The 19919-nt window shown below is 39.6% G+C and overlaps 1 protein-coding gene and 2 pseudogenes across 1 annotated transcript; 1 reads left to right on the top strand and 2 right to left on the bottom strand.

The window, feature by feature from the left end:
* Positions 1-4402: 4402 nt before the first annotated feature.
* LOC124893696 lies at positions 4403-4951 on the bottom strand (annotated as a pseudogene).
* A 4634-nt stretch (positions 4952-9585) lies between these two features.
* On the bottom strand, positions 9586-10440 carry LOC124893694 (annotated as a pseudogene).
* Positions 10441-10778: 338 nt separating this feature from the next.
* LOC124893693 lies at positions 10779-11063 on the top strand. The gene has a single exon (XM_047404595.1). It carries the CDS (start codon positions 10779-10781, stop codon positions 11061-11063), a length of 285 nt encoding a protein of 94 aa, XP_047260551.1.
* Positions 11064-19919: the final 8856 nt, after the last annotated feature.

The following is a 19919-nucleotide window of genomic DNA, read 5'->3' as shown; positions in this document are numbered from 1 at the left end:
AATACTGACTACAAAGAACTAAAGGAAAATAGTCTAACTCAATCACAAGACTAATCTTCTGGACTAGATTTTGCCCCAGGTTATTAGGAATTTTTCGTTCAGGTTTGATCCAATATTGCTTTCGTCTTTAGTAAAGGATTAACCAGGTCTTAGATTAGAATACAAAGAGGGATACATAACTCTGTTTTTAGGGTTTTCTCAGACTAAGGAGAGAATAAACCAAGAGGAGAGTCCTTGACTTAATATATGGCTGTAGGCCCTCACTAGTCAAGTAGAGCTCTTTTGCTGCTCTCTCAATAGAGTCTTCTTTCCTGCCTTTAGATTTGATAAAATAGACAGTTCGCACGGAGCTAGTTAGAGCGTAAGATCAAATAGATCTCTTAGCTGGAAGCTACCCCTTTTATAATGGCATGTCATTCTTCTAATTCATTTCTACTATCATTCATCCCTTTTCTTGTGAAGGAAAGAGACTAAGCCCAGGTAAACAGATGATATTCTCCCTTCAGGCCTAAGCCTAATTAGTATCTTTCCTTGTTTCTAGCATTTCATCCCTAGTAGTTGGTAGAGGCGGGAATAACAAGATCTTCTATGGGACTTATGTCCTTGAAGCCCAATATTCTTATTGTTATGAGTGAGTTAGAATTATTCTTTTTCGACCATACCAAGGAGTTCTACCATACTCCGTGCAGCTATAGCTGTTGATCCTGTAGAGTCTACCCAAAGGTTCAAGCTAGATTGTAGGAAGCGGGCAATACATTTTAGTATTTCTATGAAAAGCTTGATGGAACCCACGATTCTGAGCAGTAAGTCTTTGGCATATCACGCGTAACAAATCCTTATTAAGTAATAGGTTTTTAAGGGAGATAGCTTACGGGCCAGGCCTCTCTCTGACTTAATAACAAATATCGCCTCCCCGCCTAGATCTATCAGTAGGCCCTTTCTTTTGAAGTACTTAAAAGAGTCTCTCATGGCCCAATTACTATTACAGCGTTCTATACCATAGAATTCGAACTTCTGGGAAACCCGACGGTTTCTATGAAGAATGGGGCGCAAAAAAGGATCAAGCGCTTGTTAAGAAAGGCGACAAGGGCCGAAGAAGGGTGGAAAATGAAAGGCATTTTTTGGTCCCCCCTGAGATGGGGGGTGCTTGTGTAGGGGGGGCATCCCACGATGAAACAAGGGAATGAAAGCCCACTTTGCGTTGGATGCTCTTTAACCTCCCCACAATGATGGATCTGTTGTCTTGGGGAGGATTGAAGCTTTCTTCTTCGAAAGAATTTTCTTGGTCATCAATACGACCTATTCTTAGTAGAACCGATCTTATTCTTTGAACGATCGAAATTACGTACATCTGTTGGATCCTTCCTATCTCCTGATCGAGCTTGTATAGGTAGATATTGCCTGGTAGGGCTGATAGTAATGCACTATGTGGGATGGAGTAAAGTCCTTTCTCACCTCCTACAAGTCGACCGACAGAAAAGACTATCTAAATGTTGTAAAAGAACATGGGATCGTCGATCTCTTCCTTAAATATTGGGATGAGTCGATGTCGGTCAATGATGTGAAAACACTTCCTGATGTCGAATTCCAAAAACCTACAAGAGGTTCCCCACTCTTCTTTGATCCGTCTTAGGACGAAGTGGAAGCCTCGACCCGAGCAGAAGTGTGATGCATCTGGAAACTCGAGATGGTAACTGGATTCGAGTACCATTCTGATCGCCTCTTTCATAATCCTTTCTATCGGTAGAACTACTTTGAGCGGTTTAAACTTCGACCCTTATTTATTTCATCATATTGTAAAGGGGAGAAAAGCCAATTTTTTACTCCCTAATAAAAAGGGCACTCCTGCCGTCGTTTCAGTGACTCATAGGGCTTCCCTCAGCTCAGTCTTTTTTGTTCTTGAGAATGGTTGCCACTTCTACCATGAAATACCATTCTGGCACAATATGAGGCAGGATGGACATCGAATTAACAATTATATAATTTTTGGGATGCCCCAAAATATTAGAAGCATAACAAATCCAAATAGAAAAAAAGATAGCAAAAGCTACCCAACCTACTAGATCTTTTACATAAGAGTAAGGGTAAGAAGCAATTTTATCCATCTCTAAATGTACACCCAACGGATTATTGGATCTATATTGATGCAATGCGGCCACATGAAGAAGACTGGCGCCTACTAAAATAAAGGGGAGTAAATGATGAAGACTAAAATAATGATTTAAGGTAGCATTGTCCACGGATAACCCGCCTCAAAGCCAAGTCACTATAGTATCTCCTACTACAGGTATGGTGCTAGCTAAGCTTGTAATTACTGTAGCTCCCCAAAATCTCATCTGACTCGAAGGTATTACAAATCCTATAAAAGCTGTCACAATCATTAATAGGAAGATTAAAACTCTGAGACACCAAGTAAATTCCCTAGGACTGCTATAACTGGCATGATATAGACCACAAAAACTATGAAGGTGAACCACAATGGAAAACATACTTGCCCTATTAGTATGCATATAACGGAGTAACCAGCCCCCTTCAACATCTCTCATAATGTGTTCTACGCTGTTGAAAGCAAGATCCACATGAGGTGTGTAATGCATAGCTAAAAAAATGCCTGTCACTATCTGAATGACTAAACAAATACCAGCTGACGAACTGAACCCCAAACATTAACTAAGATTGCTCGGGGTTAGATAATCTAACAAATACTGATTAAGTGTGGAGGATATTGGTTATTTAAGAAGAGAGAGTCATTGGTTCCTTATAGTCATTTATTTATTTTGATTTATTTATTTCTCTTTAGCATTCTAGGGACCTACTATGTATTAATATGTGAGTACCCTTTCTTCCACCTCCAAAGGATGGAGGGCGTATATAGCAAAAAAAGAGTTGAAGGGGTCGGGTTACCCTGGGTTACTGAAGAGTCGTCCGACATCTTGGTGACTGAATAAGAGAGGTTTTTACTGCTTTCTCATCTCTCCAGCACTCTTGGACTGATCATCTTGCTGCTAAAAAGTAAGCTTAGGAATGAATCTAATGGAAATTTAGGTCTCTGTCTACTTTTTTGATTATTCTTTCCTCCTCGGCAAAAGAGGGCAAAAAAGGTGTGTGGGAGAAAGAAATTTAAAAGGAGAGAAGATTTCTTCCACCAGGTGGAATAGAGTACGACCCCTAAGTAATTGGGGGTTCTCGCTCATCACATGGAGGTCCATCTCATCTGAAAACTTTTCCTCTTCCATTAGCAAAGCTAAATTTGAATAGGATAAATTATCCTCAGGAAAAGTAAGACTTCTTTCCTTGATTGAATTTGGCTTCGCTGCGCCCTGAATCAATAAAAAGCCTTATTTATTTGATTCATCCCATTTCATTTATTTGGGCGAGAGGGAGGCTGTGAGTCACCTGGGCTATAGATTTTTCCACTGGTTGATTCTGAAAATTGAAAAAAAAAATTGGGTCCAGCGCCACAAATGAATAGGAAGCTAGGCGAATGTCCTTCATTAAAAGAGGGAAAAGAGGGGTGGGGCTTTATTCTGGGGGGCCGCCTTGAGCAACTTTAGAAAGGAGAGAATGAATTTATGAAATTCTCTCCAACCTTTTTTATCTATCTTTAGAAGTAGGGCGAGAGAAAGTCAATATGATATTTGTGTTGGTTTTTCAAACGAAATGGTGCACTTTTCTTCTTTGTCATTCGGAAGGCTCAGTCCCACTCCCTGACTTCAATGATGGGAACCTACGCACTTTGATGCTCCAATGAACAATGGTTCTCTGCCTTACTATATTTAGAATAGTGGTCGATCCTTCGGGAGTTACATTCCTAACTTAATGTAATGTTATGTTCACGCGGTGATATTTTATCTTTCCAAGAGTACTACCCTATACGTAGTCTATCTCTAGGAAGCATACTTGACAGGAGATAGACATAGGTGGTATAGGGGTCCCCCACTTTGATTCCCACACCATTAACATCTACGATCCTAGATAAGGGATTAGTCCGTTAGGTCTTTTCGATCCAGAGCCGGCTGGTAATGGACCAACTTACCTTGCTTGTGGACTTGCTACGGAGCTAACCTTTGTTCTATTGGTTTGGTGGTTGCTACCAAGAAGATTTCTTTATGCCCATCAAAGGACCTCGAGATGCTAATCCATGAAAAAAGATACGAGAAATTTGGAAGAACTCATATACGAAACGAGGGCGACCCGTGTAAATAAATCAGTTTCTGACTCATGCAAAGGCACTATTTCTAGGCATCTTGGACAATAACTAAAGCTGTTTGACCCGCATATCACTAGGAAGATCGGGATATTTACAAAGGTCTTTATAAAGCTTTCGTCTCAATTTATATTTAGCCTAGCCGTGAGCAATCTACATTTGTGATCTCGTATATTTCGTTTCTCTAACATCTTACTAAGTTTCCCCCTCATCTTTTTTCAAAAAGCCGCTACACGGTGGTAAAGTCTCATCTTGTGTGTTGGCTAAAGTTACAATAGTAACATTGAACCATCGAATATGTTCAAAGATCTCGAAATGATCTTCTAGTTCGGGGGAGAATTCGCAAAATTCCATTTCCATAGAGAATTGAATTGACCTTTCCCTTATTTCGAGTAGAGAATCTAACAGAGACATTATTGTGGATATTCTAAAAAAAATGTGACATTCCATGCCCTCGGAGAGTGCTTTGTCGTGCTAGGTCACTGACATATCCTTTTTGGCTTTATTTGACCCCAAGAATGGATTGGATCAAAACGACTTTCCTGGTGAAGCCCTTTGTGTCTATATTAATTTCTGAACTCACGCAATATCCATATCTAATTTTCAATTTTTGATAGAAGGTACTGTCTTTGGTACTACTATTAGTTTACACGATCTAGGAACTTCCATAATGTTGGAGTGATTCGGTTTGAGCAACGGATCCTGACGTGATACATCCTCATAATGAAAATAGAGTAGAAACATGAGTTGATCCATAATGAGTATTAGTTTGAAGTTCTCTTAAAGAAGACCACCAAGTCCTATCCCAAAGATACAGAGCTCCCGGTCCTCTTCTCTTATGTCAAAGTGCAGTGTAGTGTGGTGAGGTTTTGCCTCACAGAAAGAGTGGGAAATTGGGATAAAAAAGGCAAAATTTATGCAATTTCTTTTCTGACGAAAGAGATCATAGTCCTTTATGGCACTTTCAACCCGTCAAAATATAAGGCTTTGCACTTATGGAACGTAAATTCAAGGGATACTCATCGAGTGGACCCAAATAGAAAGATCCTTCTTTTCTTTTATTCTCTGGAGTCAATTTGATGAACACAGGATGAATCATCCTTAATGGTGACCGATAGCGAAGTTGTACCAATTGTTGTGTGCTCTAATGCTAGTCAAGAGCTTTTACTCTTGATACGATTCAAGTCGTCTTAACTGTTGATTTCTCGTAAGTAGCCAAAAAGGGTACTACTACTCACATCATTTCTTGTGGGAATAGGCGAACGAAAGGGAATGCATCTGAAACAGCCTTTTCTTCTTATCTTGAGGTTGGGTGCACCAATTCTCCCACTGGCTATCTATTTGGGTCGATTGACATGTCTTCCCTTTATCTATATCTTCGGTCCCTACTTGCTGGTTCCTTATCTATCATTTAACTAGAGCACCTCTTGCCTTATTCTATCTGTTGATATTTGATTCCTCAGTCGTAGGGGTGTTGGGATGATAGAGTCCTAGATGTTGTTGAAAAAGGTTTTGATCCATTGGCAAGGGAAGGAGTGTAAAGGAGATAAGGCGAAAGATAGGGGTAGGACCCCGAGTTTGGATGTGAAAGGTTGTTCTTTCGGTTGCAGCTCGAAGATGGATTCGCGGAAAGGATGGATAGGATGAGTGAAATAGTAGACAGGTAGTGCCTGAAAAGCAGAAATAGATATTTCTGATTCCCAAAGGCGAGTTCCCCGGGAGAACCCAATAGTTGATGAAAGATTTGAAAGCTCACAAGAAGGATTCATTCCCTCCTTGGGCTGCTGCTACGATTCACTTCAATGTGAAGACGGGGCCGTGAGTGTAAGGCATTTTGATGTCCAGTTTTCAAAATGGAGAGAGGGGTTGGCCGGTATGGCTCTATGTCACATTTTCTATGCCTAAATATATTAAATGAGAAAAGAAATCCAATACAAATAATGAATCAACAAGCAGCCTACCAAGCAGCTAATGGACTTCTTCGTATCAAAGCAAAATATGCCTTCCCCACAGAGACTTAGTCTTTCTTCCATCGCCTTAGCCTTTGCTATGCCTTGTCTTTCCTTATTTGGTATAGGCACCTAAGAGCAGACTAAAAATGTAAGAGTGTGGTCTTCAGTTTAGTCTAAAAATCCATTCACATCGATAGGGGCCAGGGAACCAATAAGAAGCATTTTCGGTCCTATCAAATAAACTATAGCTTTCCCTTTCCGTGCGATAGGGGATAAAATCGTTTTCATCGACATCTTGATTTTTGATTCATTTATTTCATAGATAGAAAGGTAAGTAAAAACAACCCCAACATTAATAAACCACGATCAAGTCATATTAGGATCCCAAATCACAAGCAAACGAGGATTTTCGGGTCCAGAACAAACAAAAGAAGGGAAAAGCAGGTGGTTGAGATAGTATAGTCTATTTTCACAAGAGTATAGAGCTTCAAATTAAAGAACTCTGTTTCCTCTAGGAGAGCAAAAGCTATGGAAGGCCATTTCAAAGGGCGGCGGTCTGGATAAGTAAGGTGTGTAAGGCAGGGCCAAAGAAGGTAGCATGGCTACTAGCTGCGAGACTACATGCTTCAATTTCATAAGTGGGTGAAGGAAGAATACCTTAGCTTCAAGAAAAGAAGGCAGGGACCTAGGGCTTTCGCAAAGTCAACTATATCAGTAGGAACTAGACAAGAACCTTGATGTAAATTCTCAGGCCCTAGCCCAAAATTCTTACTTCATTCATCATAGTTCAAGGCCCGTAGGATTGGCTTTCTCCTTCTCCAATTGTTGGGAGAGGTTTTCCGCTTCGATCATCGGGAATTGTATTTTGTAAAAAAGAAAGTTAAAAACAAGTGAGGAACCCTGGAAATAAAATGTTTGTTTCGATAACGGGAAAGTTTATCCCTCTGATCTTAGTTGTGGTCCCCAATCAAACTAGAGCGTAAGGGCGCTTTTTAGATTACATGAGTCCGGGCTTCTTTCCAACGGGCAGATGACATCTCTTGCTTGGTGAATCAGTATGTTCTAACACATATTGTTTGGTGTGAGTATGTATTCCATATTTGTTACAGGCATATCAGGGCTAAAGAAGGCCCAAGAACGTGTGATATATGGATTTGATTCACCCTTAGTAATGAGAGAATTGGTACTCTCATAACAGTGAATTGGGTCGCTTACATTGGAGCTAGAAAGTACCGGCTTGCCACTGTGGATATAGGTGTTTCAATAAAATGAATCGGTGCCACATTTCCCTTGGATGCTGGCTGGAGTTGGTCTCACCGTAGTGACGAGATTTCCAGCTCGACGAATCACCCATTCCCTCTGTATGTCCAAGCACCATCAATTTGTGAATACAACAACCTACCCACCGTAATCACGTAAGAGTAACAATATTCACTAAGATTCCTTTCAATTATCCCTCTAATAAGGAAGACATAGTGCTTGTTGATGGCCACGATTCCAATATGGCCCTATGACCTTTTTTCCCATGAACAGCTCAGTTTATGTGTTTCTTAATCATGGATACTAATCGATCGGTCACACTGGTCAGCGACATTCATTCAGTTGTCTTGTTTAGATGGATGAGACAGTTCCCACTTGAAGCATGCTTCAAGTAGAGCTTTGAGATATTTACTACAACCGGAACCTTCATTCATTATTGTTACAATTCCATGCTAGCTAGTTAGTTTCATGTTGACTTATGGAACAATCACATCAATATACATGAAAATCGAAATTGGAACGAGAACTTGATAATGAACCTGTACTAACCAAGATAGAGTCGTGGACAACATGAATTCGTGACATACCGAGATTGATTCCTTTCATCGATGGAAATGATTTAAGTAACATAATGTGACGCACTATATACATCAGTAGAGATCACTACGGATTTGAACTTTAGCACCCCCTCTTTCTTGTTATTGGTAGAGATAGATGAACAGAGAAAAATGACTTCTCGCTATGTTGTGCCTAGTATTACCCGAAGCATTAACATTGAAAGAAGTCCCACAAGCATTTAAAAAAGAACAAAGACAAGGTTTATACCCATTGGAGAATCCTTACTAGTCTCATTGATTACTCAAAATTCAACTCATACACAAAAAGAAAGAGATTGTACTTATACTTATATCGAGCTAGATGAGCACTGGATAGAGACTATAAGGTCTCATCCCTGCTTCAACCAAGAGATAGGGAGACAGCATCGTAGCATGAAATGATCCAATGCCAAGTGCTCTCTTTGTTTGCTGCTCCTCTTCTTTCAAAGTATTGAATAAATGATGAGAGAGATCCTAGAAGAGGAGGCAATCTCTGACATTTTACTTATACTTTACTCTCAACTTTAAGAATTTCAACTTATACTAGAGTAGGGAAAGTGAAGTGCTGGTAATTATATACGTGGTAATGAATGCCCGACCTTTCTAGTGGAGAAATCCTATTGTTAGGAACGGGACATATCTATCCTTTGTACCGAAGTAAGGTTGACTGCAGACGATAGTTATATGTCCATCTACAGTCAAAATTGAGAAATTGTAAAGATTCAATTCAATGATTCATATCTTCATTGGTAACTAATCACCTTTGGGTAAAAGCATGGTACCAAAAAGAAGTCAGCCTTGAGGGTCTTCTAACGGAATATAAAGGACCGGTAATTGAATCAATAACCGTAGTTACTAGACTAACACTTAAATTTGCTGTGACAGTATCTGTTGGTGCATCTTATATTTTTGATCTTAATTCCATTGAATAGAGGATATTAATGCTTTCTTGGAGAGAGCAAATCCTTACACGGTAAATCAATAGCATTGGATTTAGTTCTTTCCTTCTTTCTTACTTTCATGGGTTGGTTTGGCCTTTTTTTGAGCTATATCAAAGAGCGATTTAAGTGCTTTATGTACGACCTTGGCATTGATCTTGTTGTTGTTAAGCATATTTTGGAATATGTTGTTCGTACACTTCATCATAGTTTCTTTAAAACTCCACTCCTTCATTTCATTTCATCATTACTCCATATTCTGATTCAGATTAAGGGGGAAAGATTTTGATTGGGAAAGGGGCCTCCTCTGCCTACGGCCGATTTGTTACTCACCTGGCTGACTAGGACACTCGGTTTTTTCTTGTATAAGGACTCTTTACTCACTGAGACTTTTCTTGAAAAAAGAGGAGACCTTGCTTCTACTTTTATCGTAGATATCTAATATGAGTAGGAAATATTTTCAAGAAATGAATTGAATTTTCCAATAGTAATAAGATAATTGATTTAGTATGTTTAGCTTGGAACTATTAAACTTTACCCGATAACATAAGAAAAAACCAGTCTTACCTTAGAATTTATTCTTTGATATCTATCTTTTGCCTTAACCACATCAAAGAGGAATTGAACTTCTGCTAGTTTTTTGAATACTCTAATCCATTTGATGTCCGCCACCCTTCCCCTTCTCCTTCCTCAGTTAGTTTAGCTGCAACAGCTGCAGACGGTGGAAGCAGCTCCTCTATGGCAAATTGGAAATGTCGAAGTAGGCTGTGGCTTATAAATAGGAAGAAAAGGCGTTAGCGGACCAAATTGACACGACTCTCCTATTCTCTATCTAACTCGGTGTCTTCTTCTTCCGGCCCTACGAGAATATATTCGGACATACGCATTACTCATATCGGTACTAGAAGCCCCTATAGTACGCTTGGAAGACTATAATCCCCACCTTCTGTGCGCGAGCCGAATGACGTAGGTGCACAGGAGTACTTTGTGCCACAAGCATCTTCTTTTTGTAGGTTCTACGGACCGATACCTTCTGCTTTATCTGGGAGAAAAGAATCATAGATATGCCGGTCATTAGAAGGAAGAACTGCCATAAAAAGATTCCTCGTGTATCATCTGTAGCAAAACTACGAATGGGAGCTAGCAATCCGGACCGTATTGAAAAGGTTCCTGAGACACAGCATGGAGAAGTAACAATATTAAGAAACGAGGTCCAAGAATGAAGAAGGGTAGAATGAATGAATGAATATGAGCTGTGGCTAATACCCGAGGCATAAAAGAAGCATTTTCTATGGGATCCCGAAACCACTAGCCACCCCGACCTAATTCATGATAATCCCACCAACTTCCTAGCAAAATGCCTACGGTTAAAAACCGCTGACATGTTAAGATCCAAATTAGAATTGGTTCCTGGTCCTGGTCAGAGACCACTATGTTCGCGCCATCGGTGCAACAAAGAGGTAAAGTAGTGGTATCTTTCTTTCCATTATGAATTACACGCTTTGCCTACTCCCTCCCCGTGTCCACTAGCACTCCTTTCCAGAGCAAAGAAAGGGCAAAAAAGCATCTCCGAAGCAGCATAAGCAGGCTTCTATAGTTACCTAACAATAAAATAGGATAGCATTTTGTGCCCACATATTTGAATTTGATGGTAAAGAGCTCGCTTATTATACAGGATCCGACGCATCCAACAGAGCATAATAGTGTGCCATTCTTTTCGGCGGCATCATTCCGCATTGGCGGCGAGTGGAGTGCCACAATCCCATTCATCATTTTTTATCTACATAAGCCAAAACCCAAAGCACTGGCAACGTCTTCGGCATAAATGCAAGGAAGATGTATAGCCGATATTGGATCTTGTTTAATAGGATTTGATTCTGCAAGCGGTTCAGTACAAATGAAGAAATTTCAAACAAAAGGGTCGAAACTGGCTGATAGAAAAGGGGAGAAAAACAAAGCAATGCCAAGAGCTCCGTCAATATGCTGTTCATCGAAAGAAGAAGCTCTCTCATTATTATCTTATGCCAAATGCAACATCTTTTTTCCTTCTTCCGAACCACAGGAGCGCCTACCACCCATAGCAGCAAAGCTCATTTTCCTTTTAGGGTAAAGTGCCACATAAAAAAGGGCTGGCCCATCAAAAGTCCGGAGAAAGAGAGATCAGGTGGTTAGAGTAACCAGCCTATTGCTTGCAGATTAGTGAGGAAGAAGGAAGAATAATCTACAAAAGATCCTTTAACCAAAGAAGAGGCAAGCCTCCATTGTACGTACAAAAAAGAGGCAAGAAAGGTGATGGAAGAGATGCAGGAATGATATTTTTATCCCCACTGGCCTAATGATGGCAAAAAAAATTGTAAGGGTACTCTTGGAAAACTCTCGATAAACACTATGAAAATTATGTCAAAAGAGGCTGCCAAGAGTACGGGAACGAAACCTCAAATACACCCCAGAAACGTATCTTCACAATTTAACTGTGCCATGGCCCTTTTAAACATTAAGGATTGACATCATTATTTCTACCAAGTCCTATAATGGCCACCAATATATATTGGTAGCAGTGGATTATTTCACCAAATGATTTAAGGTAGAAATACATCAGACGACAATAAAAATCAAAATGAGAAGTGATGTCAGTCCATTATTTATTGCAGCAGAGGTCGCATCTTGATTATAAAATAGTCAATGCCAATCATGTCATTTTTATCAAGGCCAATATCATGACGATATTTCGTTTTGCATGCCCAATGAAATCCTCAGCAACATCAAAAGCGAAATAGCTGACATGCGACATCCACTCTCTCTTTAAGTTCCAGCTAGACTAGAATATATAATTAGACCAGAAGGGATAGAAAGTTAGGAATGCCCTTGCTTAAGAGGAATGATTGTGATGTAAGAGGTTATGTATGGTCAGAACGAAATGGAGAACGAACGAAATGAGCTATCCAAGCGACTACTACTAAGCTTTTTTTGAAGACAGACCAAAAACTATCATGGAGACCTATAGAGCTCTGTTCCCAGGTATGTTGTTTGTGAAAAGCTCTCTTGCCTATTCTCATATGAAATCTGAAAAATAAGATGCCCCTGGGATCGGATACATATTCAATCCTTAAATGTCGATTTTGCCTTTGAGTCAGCCAATCGATTAGTGAAAAAGTGCTTGAGGAACCCGTAATGAAAGGTTTCAGTGAATAGGGCTGCCAGTGCTTACCTAAACTGAGGAACTACTCTTTGCTGAAAGTGACCCTAGGCTGTGGACCTTTTTTCTATGAGTCCACAGATTCTTTCGTCAGACTTGGTCTCCTCCATGACTCCTTTATTCTTTATCATCCGAGCGATCGGAGTTTTCTTCTCTCAAAATATGTCAAACCAAATAGTTGGGCCAGTTGGGGACTGGGGGACATTCTTGATCCCTTCCACAGGTTCTATACTTGTAACCTGGGACATATTAGTAAAAAAAATCTCTCAATGAGCAGCGTTTGCATTTCTCGGTTCTACGAGAGAGGAGCCTCTTCAGTTACAGGAGAGAAGCGACCATAGATTGGATTAATGACAACATTGAAACTCTGATGGTGCTGAAAGAGATCATAAAGAAGACCAAGAAAACTCAAAGCATTAGGTCTCCCATTAGGGTAAGAATCAATAACAGCTCGACCTTATTAAGAAGAATAAGCCTGATCGGACCAAACGGTACATAAGAAGTAAACATTTTTCATCGCACTGTGATCGTTACTTTGCTTCTCTTATTTTGAATATAAAAATGAGAAGTGACCAATAGGAAGCATAGACATATCTTGCATTTGTATTATTCTTATAGAGGTGTCTCTGCATTGTAATGTCCATGGAAAACAAAAATGAAAGCAATCGAAGGAACAGGTGTAACATGTTCTCTTTTCTGAATCTTTTAAGATGAAAAGATAGGGCTTTTGGCTTCACTTCCTCTATGCGGTTGCATACCTCTTTGCTTGAGTAATGAGTAGGACATTATAGATAGGCTTTCTATTATTGAAGTTTTTCAGACAAAAGACCTTCCTTTATGATATTAAGCTTGACGTAATTAAGGATTTGGCTAATCATTAGATTGGTCCCTTTTATTCATGTCTTATGGATCAAAGTTCGTAGGCCTAACAGGGTCAGTAGAGGAATTTGACCTACCTGAGAGATTAAATAGCACATTTAAGCACTCGGGGAGAGGAGGAATCAAATCCCTATTGTTGTCCCACCCCATAGAAAGGGCTAACCTCCTCATTAGCCTGCCTATGAAGACGATAATTTAAGTTATGTTCAAGAACTCTTTCAGTCGAGTGAGTCACATGTGTTCAAGTCAAACCAAAACAAGAGAAATCAACCTTAGGAAGAGGTTTTCAAACCATTCTGTTTGGAGTCCCATCATTTAGACGGACAAGACAGATACCAAGGCAAGAAGCCCCGCAAACACAATTCAAGAGGGAAGTGCACCTTCCACCTTTTCTTATTCAAGTGACTTGATGTTACAGCTAGTGCCATGAGTGTTGAGTTTAGAAAGGCAATAAAGCAGAAATGGATGTTTCCTATTGAGAAATTAAAGAAGATGAGCTCAAACCAACACTAGAACAAAAAGATAAGTCGGAGCTCCCTAAATAAAAACTCAGTCGGTAGGTATAAGCTGGTAGACTGAAATTATGACCCACCTTTTTAAGATTGTTTATTTAAACTATCGAGGGAAGCACAATGAGTGAACCAGATTGTCTGAGAGGGATTCCCAGGAAAGGGTAGACAAAAGAAGGTCTCCGATACGGGGATGGAGACATCGGTTTAAGCGCTGAGTTTCCAGACTAAGTTAGTGAAAATAATCTTGGACTAAGATTAGAAGTTTATTTGAATCACATCACGGGGTGCATTCATCTCCTCTATTGGTCCTGATTCTGATATAAATTAGTGGTATCCACTACGTCAAGAGCAAATAGAATAGAAAGAGAAAATTTTACTCGATGAGTTAAAGCAAAGGAGTTCAAAACCTTCGACCGTACCTTCTTTATTTAGTAGCGAATCTCACTTTATAGATCTCATTGATTTTTACCATGACCCCCTAAATTGATTGGTTGGAGAGACAGTCTCATCTTTCACTCACTAAACGGATAATCAACCCTAGGGACCGAGAACTTCCTATAGTGGCATGTCATTATGGGTTCTTCCATACCTTATTCTCGATGAGAAATCATCACATCAATGAACGAATGCAAGTGCCTTGCAATTTTCACCAGATCTCCTTTCTGATTTCGACCCTGATCTATTTAAATTAACTTCCCTATATTCAAGAACAATCATTCTGGCTGTAGCCATACCAAATGGATAATGAGGGGCAAGGGTAGACCGCTACTGGTAGCCTTAATTGGGTGGCACGTTATAGATCGGATCCTCACTAGCTATAGGACGAACCCTGGAAAACGACCCTACCGGAGTAAGAGGGTAGGTTGAATCTCTATCACAATTATAACAACCCAGCTAACCATTGATTTATTGTCCCCATAATAGGGGCACCACTTTTTTTATTGTTCTCAACTAGTTTTCCATCTTGGTTCAACATGAGTTTTGAAATGCTCTTTCTGTAGTCAATCTGTGCATGAGCTTCTGGGCTATATCTCGCTTACCATAGAGATCAAATGCTGATCTCATACTGGAATTCAGATCTGTTATCCAAGCCTTAGGATTCTCATCCACATAAGGGTTATCAACTACTGGTATTATGGGGTAATCTATCTTTGACAAAGAAGGATGTCCCTCGGAAGGTTTAGCTGCGTCCTGTAAGAACTTGCTACAAGCCTGGCTACCTTCCTCTCTATCTATCTTTGAGATGTTTGGATTTTTCAAAACTCTATGGACATGCATAAGAGAAATGCTATCCCCACTTGGACCAAGACAAAACTTTTACTTGTTCAAATAACAATTAAGGTTAAGCAAGGTTAAGAATGATGAATCTTTTTATGATAAACAGATATATTTTGCAAGTTTGTTATTATGGTTAGTTCCTACAAAGGATTGGACTAATGACATACACAATACTTGAATTCTCGATGTAGATGCTACATAGTTAGTTTTCATCCTTCAGAGACTAGGAGTACAATAAGAGCATCCGTCGACAAAAGGATCACCCTAAGATGATCATCTCGTGGCTATTGAGAATGAATTAAATCAGATGGTTCTATTTCTCAATATTTTGGACTTGCTCCAATGAAACCAAGGTTGAAAAGATTGCAAAATCATTCATTCACAACCACTGATGAAGTATTCCTCGAAAAGTTAGGGATTAGTAATCCTTTTTAGAAATTGAATGGACTCGGTTTTATACATACGCGAGGAAGATAATCAAAATAGAAAGAAAATGGGTTCTTCTTTCTTTTATCACTTAGGAGCTATGTAAGATTAAAGTCTCATGCACAGTTTTGAATGAGAGAAAGAAGATTCCTCACTTCTTTTTTACTCTGACTCCCCCACTTCAGTCGTTCCTTTTCTTTCTGTTACTTTGAAAGTAGCTGCTTCAACTTCAGCCAGTCAAATTTTTTATATTCCTTTTTATTTCTCATCAAATGAATGGCATCTTCTTCTGTCTAAGAAGAGCAATTAGTTCACTAACTGTCCTCTAAAAAGAAAGTAAGCCAAATACCTTATCTCATTAGCGAAGCTAGAGTACATGAGTAGACTATTTTTCTTAGTTAGAGAATGGAATTGATAAAAAAAGTTTATGGGCTTTGCTGCTCTCCCCAGGAAATATCAGATGGTCAGAAGTGGATTCGCTCTATGTGCTACTCGCGATGCCCCTGTGGAAATTTCTTCTAAGGAATGCACTATTGAATAGCATCATTTTGTACTAGATATCTTAGTTCGTATCCCAGATTCCATTATCGCTAAAAGGCCTTTTTCTCGTTTGAGAGGAATTTATTGATTATTAAATAGCTAAGCACACTCCCTCCCCTGAGAGACCCGAGGTTCCTTACAAGCTACTGTAAAGGGTGGGAATCTCGTACAGGTGTACGCTACCGATCTCCTTAAATAAGGACTGGACTCTGTCCGAGTGTTAGAGATCCCATAGATAGGGGAATGCGGAATGTTAGAACGATGCACCTAAAGATATCACTATCTCCATTGCTATATCGAAATGAATCCCAAGAAATATAAGCGAAAATCTTAGTGGTCAAAAGACCTAGAAAGCACAGGTCCGAGATTAATAGTTAGGGGGTTCCCGAGATACGGACTATAAGACAATGGATGGTCTAGGTGAACAGAATACAGCCTCGAAGATGAAGCCACGGTCGATGGTAGAAGAAAAAGTACAAGCCAGTGAAGTCGCAGCTCAAGATCAATGGGAAATTGAATGGTTCCTATAAGGTAACCAAAAAGAAAAGGCCGTTCTAGTAGACCGGTATAAGAAGAAAATAGACTTTCTTGAGGAAAAATAGAAAGACCAACTGATCGGGGTACCAGATATCGACTAATAGAAAAGAAAGAAAAAATCGTACTAATAGCTGACTATAATCGTAGAGTGGTACCACTCCTTAAATGATAAATTGAACTGAAAAAACAATTAGAACTAGTAGAAATAGCACCTAATATGTTGTTGCGGGTATTCTTGGTTTTAGCATCCATCCTCGGTCTCATTTTTCACATTATCATTCTACAAATATAGTTTTGGTTTACAATTTCAGCTTGTAACTTCCTTTTATCATAGAGAAGAGAGGCAGGCTAGCAAGACAAAAACTACCATACCATAATTCGACTATTATTCCATACATGAATTATATTCTTTATTAAATAAGTCTGTTAGGGAAAATGCCCATGGACGAAGAGGATTGCTCAGGCTTGAACAATAGGTTTATTCACCGACTAGGCCATCTAGGAGTGTTGAGGCCAAATAGCGGGGAAAGGGTCCTCAAAATTGGGTAAGCATTGAACCTGCCCTGAATTCAGCTTCAGAAAAAAGAAGTTCAACCACTTCCACAGAGTAAGACTTAATTACAAAACCCAGCAGAAGATTATCCTATTAATAAGAAAACTTGCACTAGCTATCAAGCAACAGCTGCTATTAGACTTAGAGGAGATTAGAACTTCTAGAATATGAGAAAAAGTTCCCTGTGCTGAAGATGTAGATTCTCCCTCTCCTTCTCCTACCATATAGATGGCTTCCTCCATTGACATAATAGGTTTGTGGGAAGGGACCCATAAAAGACCTAATAGGTAAGTCACCTTAAGCCCATACCCTTCTGTCTTTCTAGTATCTACAACCCTCTGAATCCTTACTAGTGTTATAGCTCGCTCGCCCTTAGTTGAGTAAAGGAATTGGTAGTTTGATAAATGGATAGGCCCTGATCATTGACTCTGTATGATACTTATTCTTGAAGCCCTCAAGAGGAGTGTGAGTGGGTCAGTTTTCAGTTCATGGGAGGGTAGAATAATGAAAGACTACTTTAGCAATATCGACAGAGAAAATAGGTTCCTAAAGAAATAAAAGCCACCCCCAATCGAGCTTTCTTATGCTTATGACTAACATTCTCGGGGACACCTACAAAAAGGAGTCTATTGGGGAAGATCCAGCCAGAAAGACGTATTGGATTGGTTATTCGCCCTCGGAAACAAGATATTCTAGTCTGGGAGGGATAATATTAACCACTTGACGCCTATAAGACGTATCCGTTATGGTTATCTCATACCCCCTTTGTCTTTTCGTATGATTTTTCTTACTATACCTGCTGTTGTAGCATTAGAATCTGTATTCTTACTCTTGCTGCCGTCGGGATAAATCTGACCCCTTCCCCTGTTCTCGCCTATGTATACAGGATATTTTGAGAAGTGAACATCTTTCTTAGTAGCAGGGTTTAGGGAAAGAATAGGGAAGGTTATTTCACTATATTTTTTACCAGGGATAGGGCCTACCACAAAAATCTTATTTTTATTGGGGTGATAGCTCTGAAAAGAGAAATTGCCAATCTTTTCTTTCATCTCGGGAAAGATACGATTGGGAGAAACTAATTCAAATCCCTCTGGTAAAATAAGAACAAACCCGCATGTTCAATCCCTCTTTTTCCCTCTAAAGGGCCCCGCTCTACTCATTTTTGAACTTCTAATTAGACCTGGCTTAACTTGGAATGACATATATGAAAGGGTCATTCATTAGCCCTACTAGTCAAATATAGGAAAAAGAGGGATGGATTTCGACCTTGCTTTATTAGGTCTCAGGCTAGCTTTTGACTTATATGGAGCTTTGACTTAGCTCATCAAACAACTGTACCAAAAGTGGGGAATGGTATCATATTCTCTTAAAAGAGAGGCACGCCTGCTTTTAGCTCGTAGTTTCACTCTTGCTTTTACCTTACCTTCTATTATATTAGTAAGGGCTGAATAGGGGGCGTGTGCAATGGTTTTCTTACTTTCTCTTGATAGCTTCAATGCCTATAATTTGAGAGATAAAAGGAAAGCCCTCTCTCAAATTCGAAGATGTAACACAAATAATGACTCTCTTCGCTGAGATGTCAGCAGGATAGGCAGCTCTAAGGTTTTTAATATTTGGTGGTAGGCAGGCTGAAACTATGCTCCAACCAAGTGAAACTAAGCATCTAAAAGAGTTTAAGATCTGATCTATGGGGACCTCGGAGGACGACTAAGAATGTCCATTAAAAGGAGCGGACCGATGGGGTCATTTTTCAAGCACGAATAGAACGATCTAAAGGGGTTGTGCAACCTAGAGAGATGGCCATATCTTTTTGATGAATATGGTATCGAGGTTCTATTTAATTGGAAAAGAGGTCAATATTAGGGGAGACCATTCGAATGGTTAAATTGATGACTTCGCTTTGATCTCTTTGACTAAACCTAAAGGAAACTTTGATCATTCAACTTTAGCTTCTGAAGGAGGAATCATGTCACTTGGAATTTTGGAAAGTGAATCCACTCTTTCAGATCCTGGCTTTGCTAGAACTTGTCGTTGATTGGGATTTCGATTGAAAAGATGTTAGGCTGGTTCCTCATGTGCGTAAGAAGCTAAGGCAATCTCGATTCAATCTAATTCAACATTTTCCTACTCAATCTTATTTATAGAAATAACACTCGATCAAATAGAAGCATAAGTAAGTTCATTGGTAGAAACCTCTATAATCGATGGGAACCTCGAAAGCTATCTGGGGCAGGAGAAAACTCATATTAAGAACTGCCCCAGCATCAACTGGTACAAGGAGGAGGCATGATAGGGAAGATCAATCTATCTCAATCTAGAGAAAGCATTGCCTTGGGCGTGCAACCCAAAAAAAATTGAAAGACCGCTCGCTCAAAGAAAACTCTTTTCGATGCTGGTACCAGCCAAGCCCCCTCTCCTTACAGTAGCTGAACGCCCCCTCGACTCGAAAACAAGATTCGATTATGATATAGACTTTTAGTTGACTTTCTTGTTCTTAAGGATTTTTGGGCCGGCCAGTAGGCTTTATAGATAACCTGCCTTGATGACAGGTAGGATATTACATATATAGTTGCGCTTGCTTTCACTTAGAAACTCTAGGCCCCCTATTATAGTAAGGCATGCTCTCAAAACTAGATTTACTCATTCTTGTATCCAACAATTAACCTATTCTAGAGTAGTCTGGTTATTAGCCTATCTCGCACTACTCGAAGCCTTCGTAAACTCATTGTCGATTTCTATCGTAGTGGAGGTTCCTACGAGGAGATCCTTATGCCAGAGAAGATTGCTTCCAGTGATTGAGAAATCCAAATTACAAAAAACATTGCTATATTTCAAACACTCTGGATAGGCAGAAAGATCTATGTCCATCCCCAACTTTCTTTCAATCCACATCGGAAAATTTAGGATTTCTCTACTAGGAGTTATCAAAGGAGGAATGGGCATACACTGGTTCAATAAGCCAAGCAAAAGCAACCACCACTTGGTTTTGTTTTTACACTCTAGCGACCCGCCCTACTAAAGAAGATCGATGCAAAGGTCAGATTT

Source organism: Capsicum annuum, unplaced genomic scaffold, assembly GCF_002878395.1.
Source record: "Capsicum annuum cultivar UCD-10X-F1 unplaced genomic scaffold, UCD10Xv1.1 ctg63854, whole genome shotgun sequence".
Classification (NCBI taxonomy): domain Eukaryota; kingdom Viridiplantae; phylum Streptophyta; class Magnoliopsida; order Solanales; family Solanaceae; genus Capsicum; species Capsicum annuum.
Note: the sequence above shows the minus strand (reverse complement) of the source record. Positions and strands in the feature narration are given on the sequence as shown.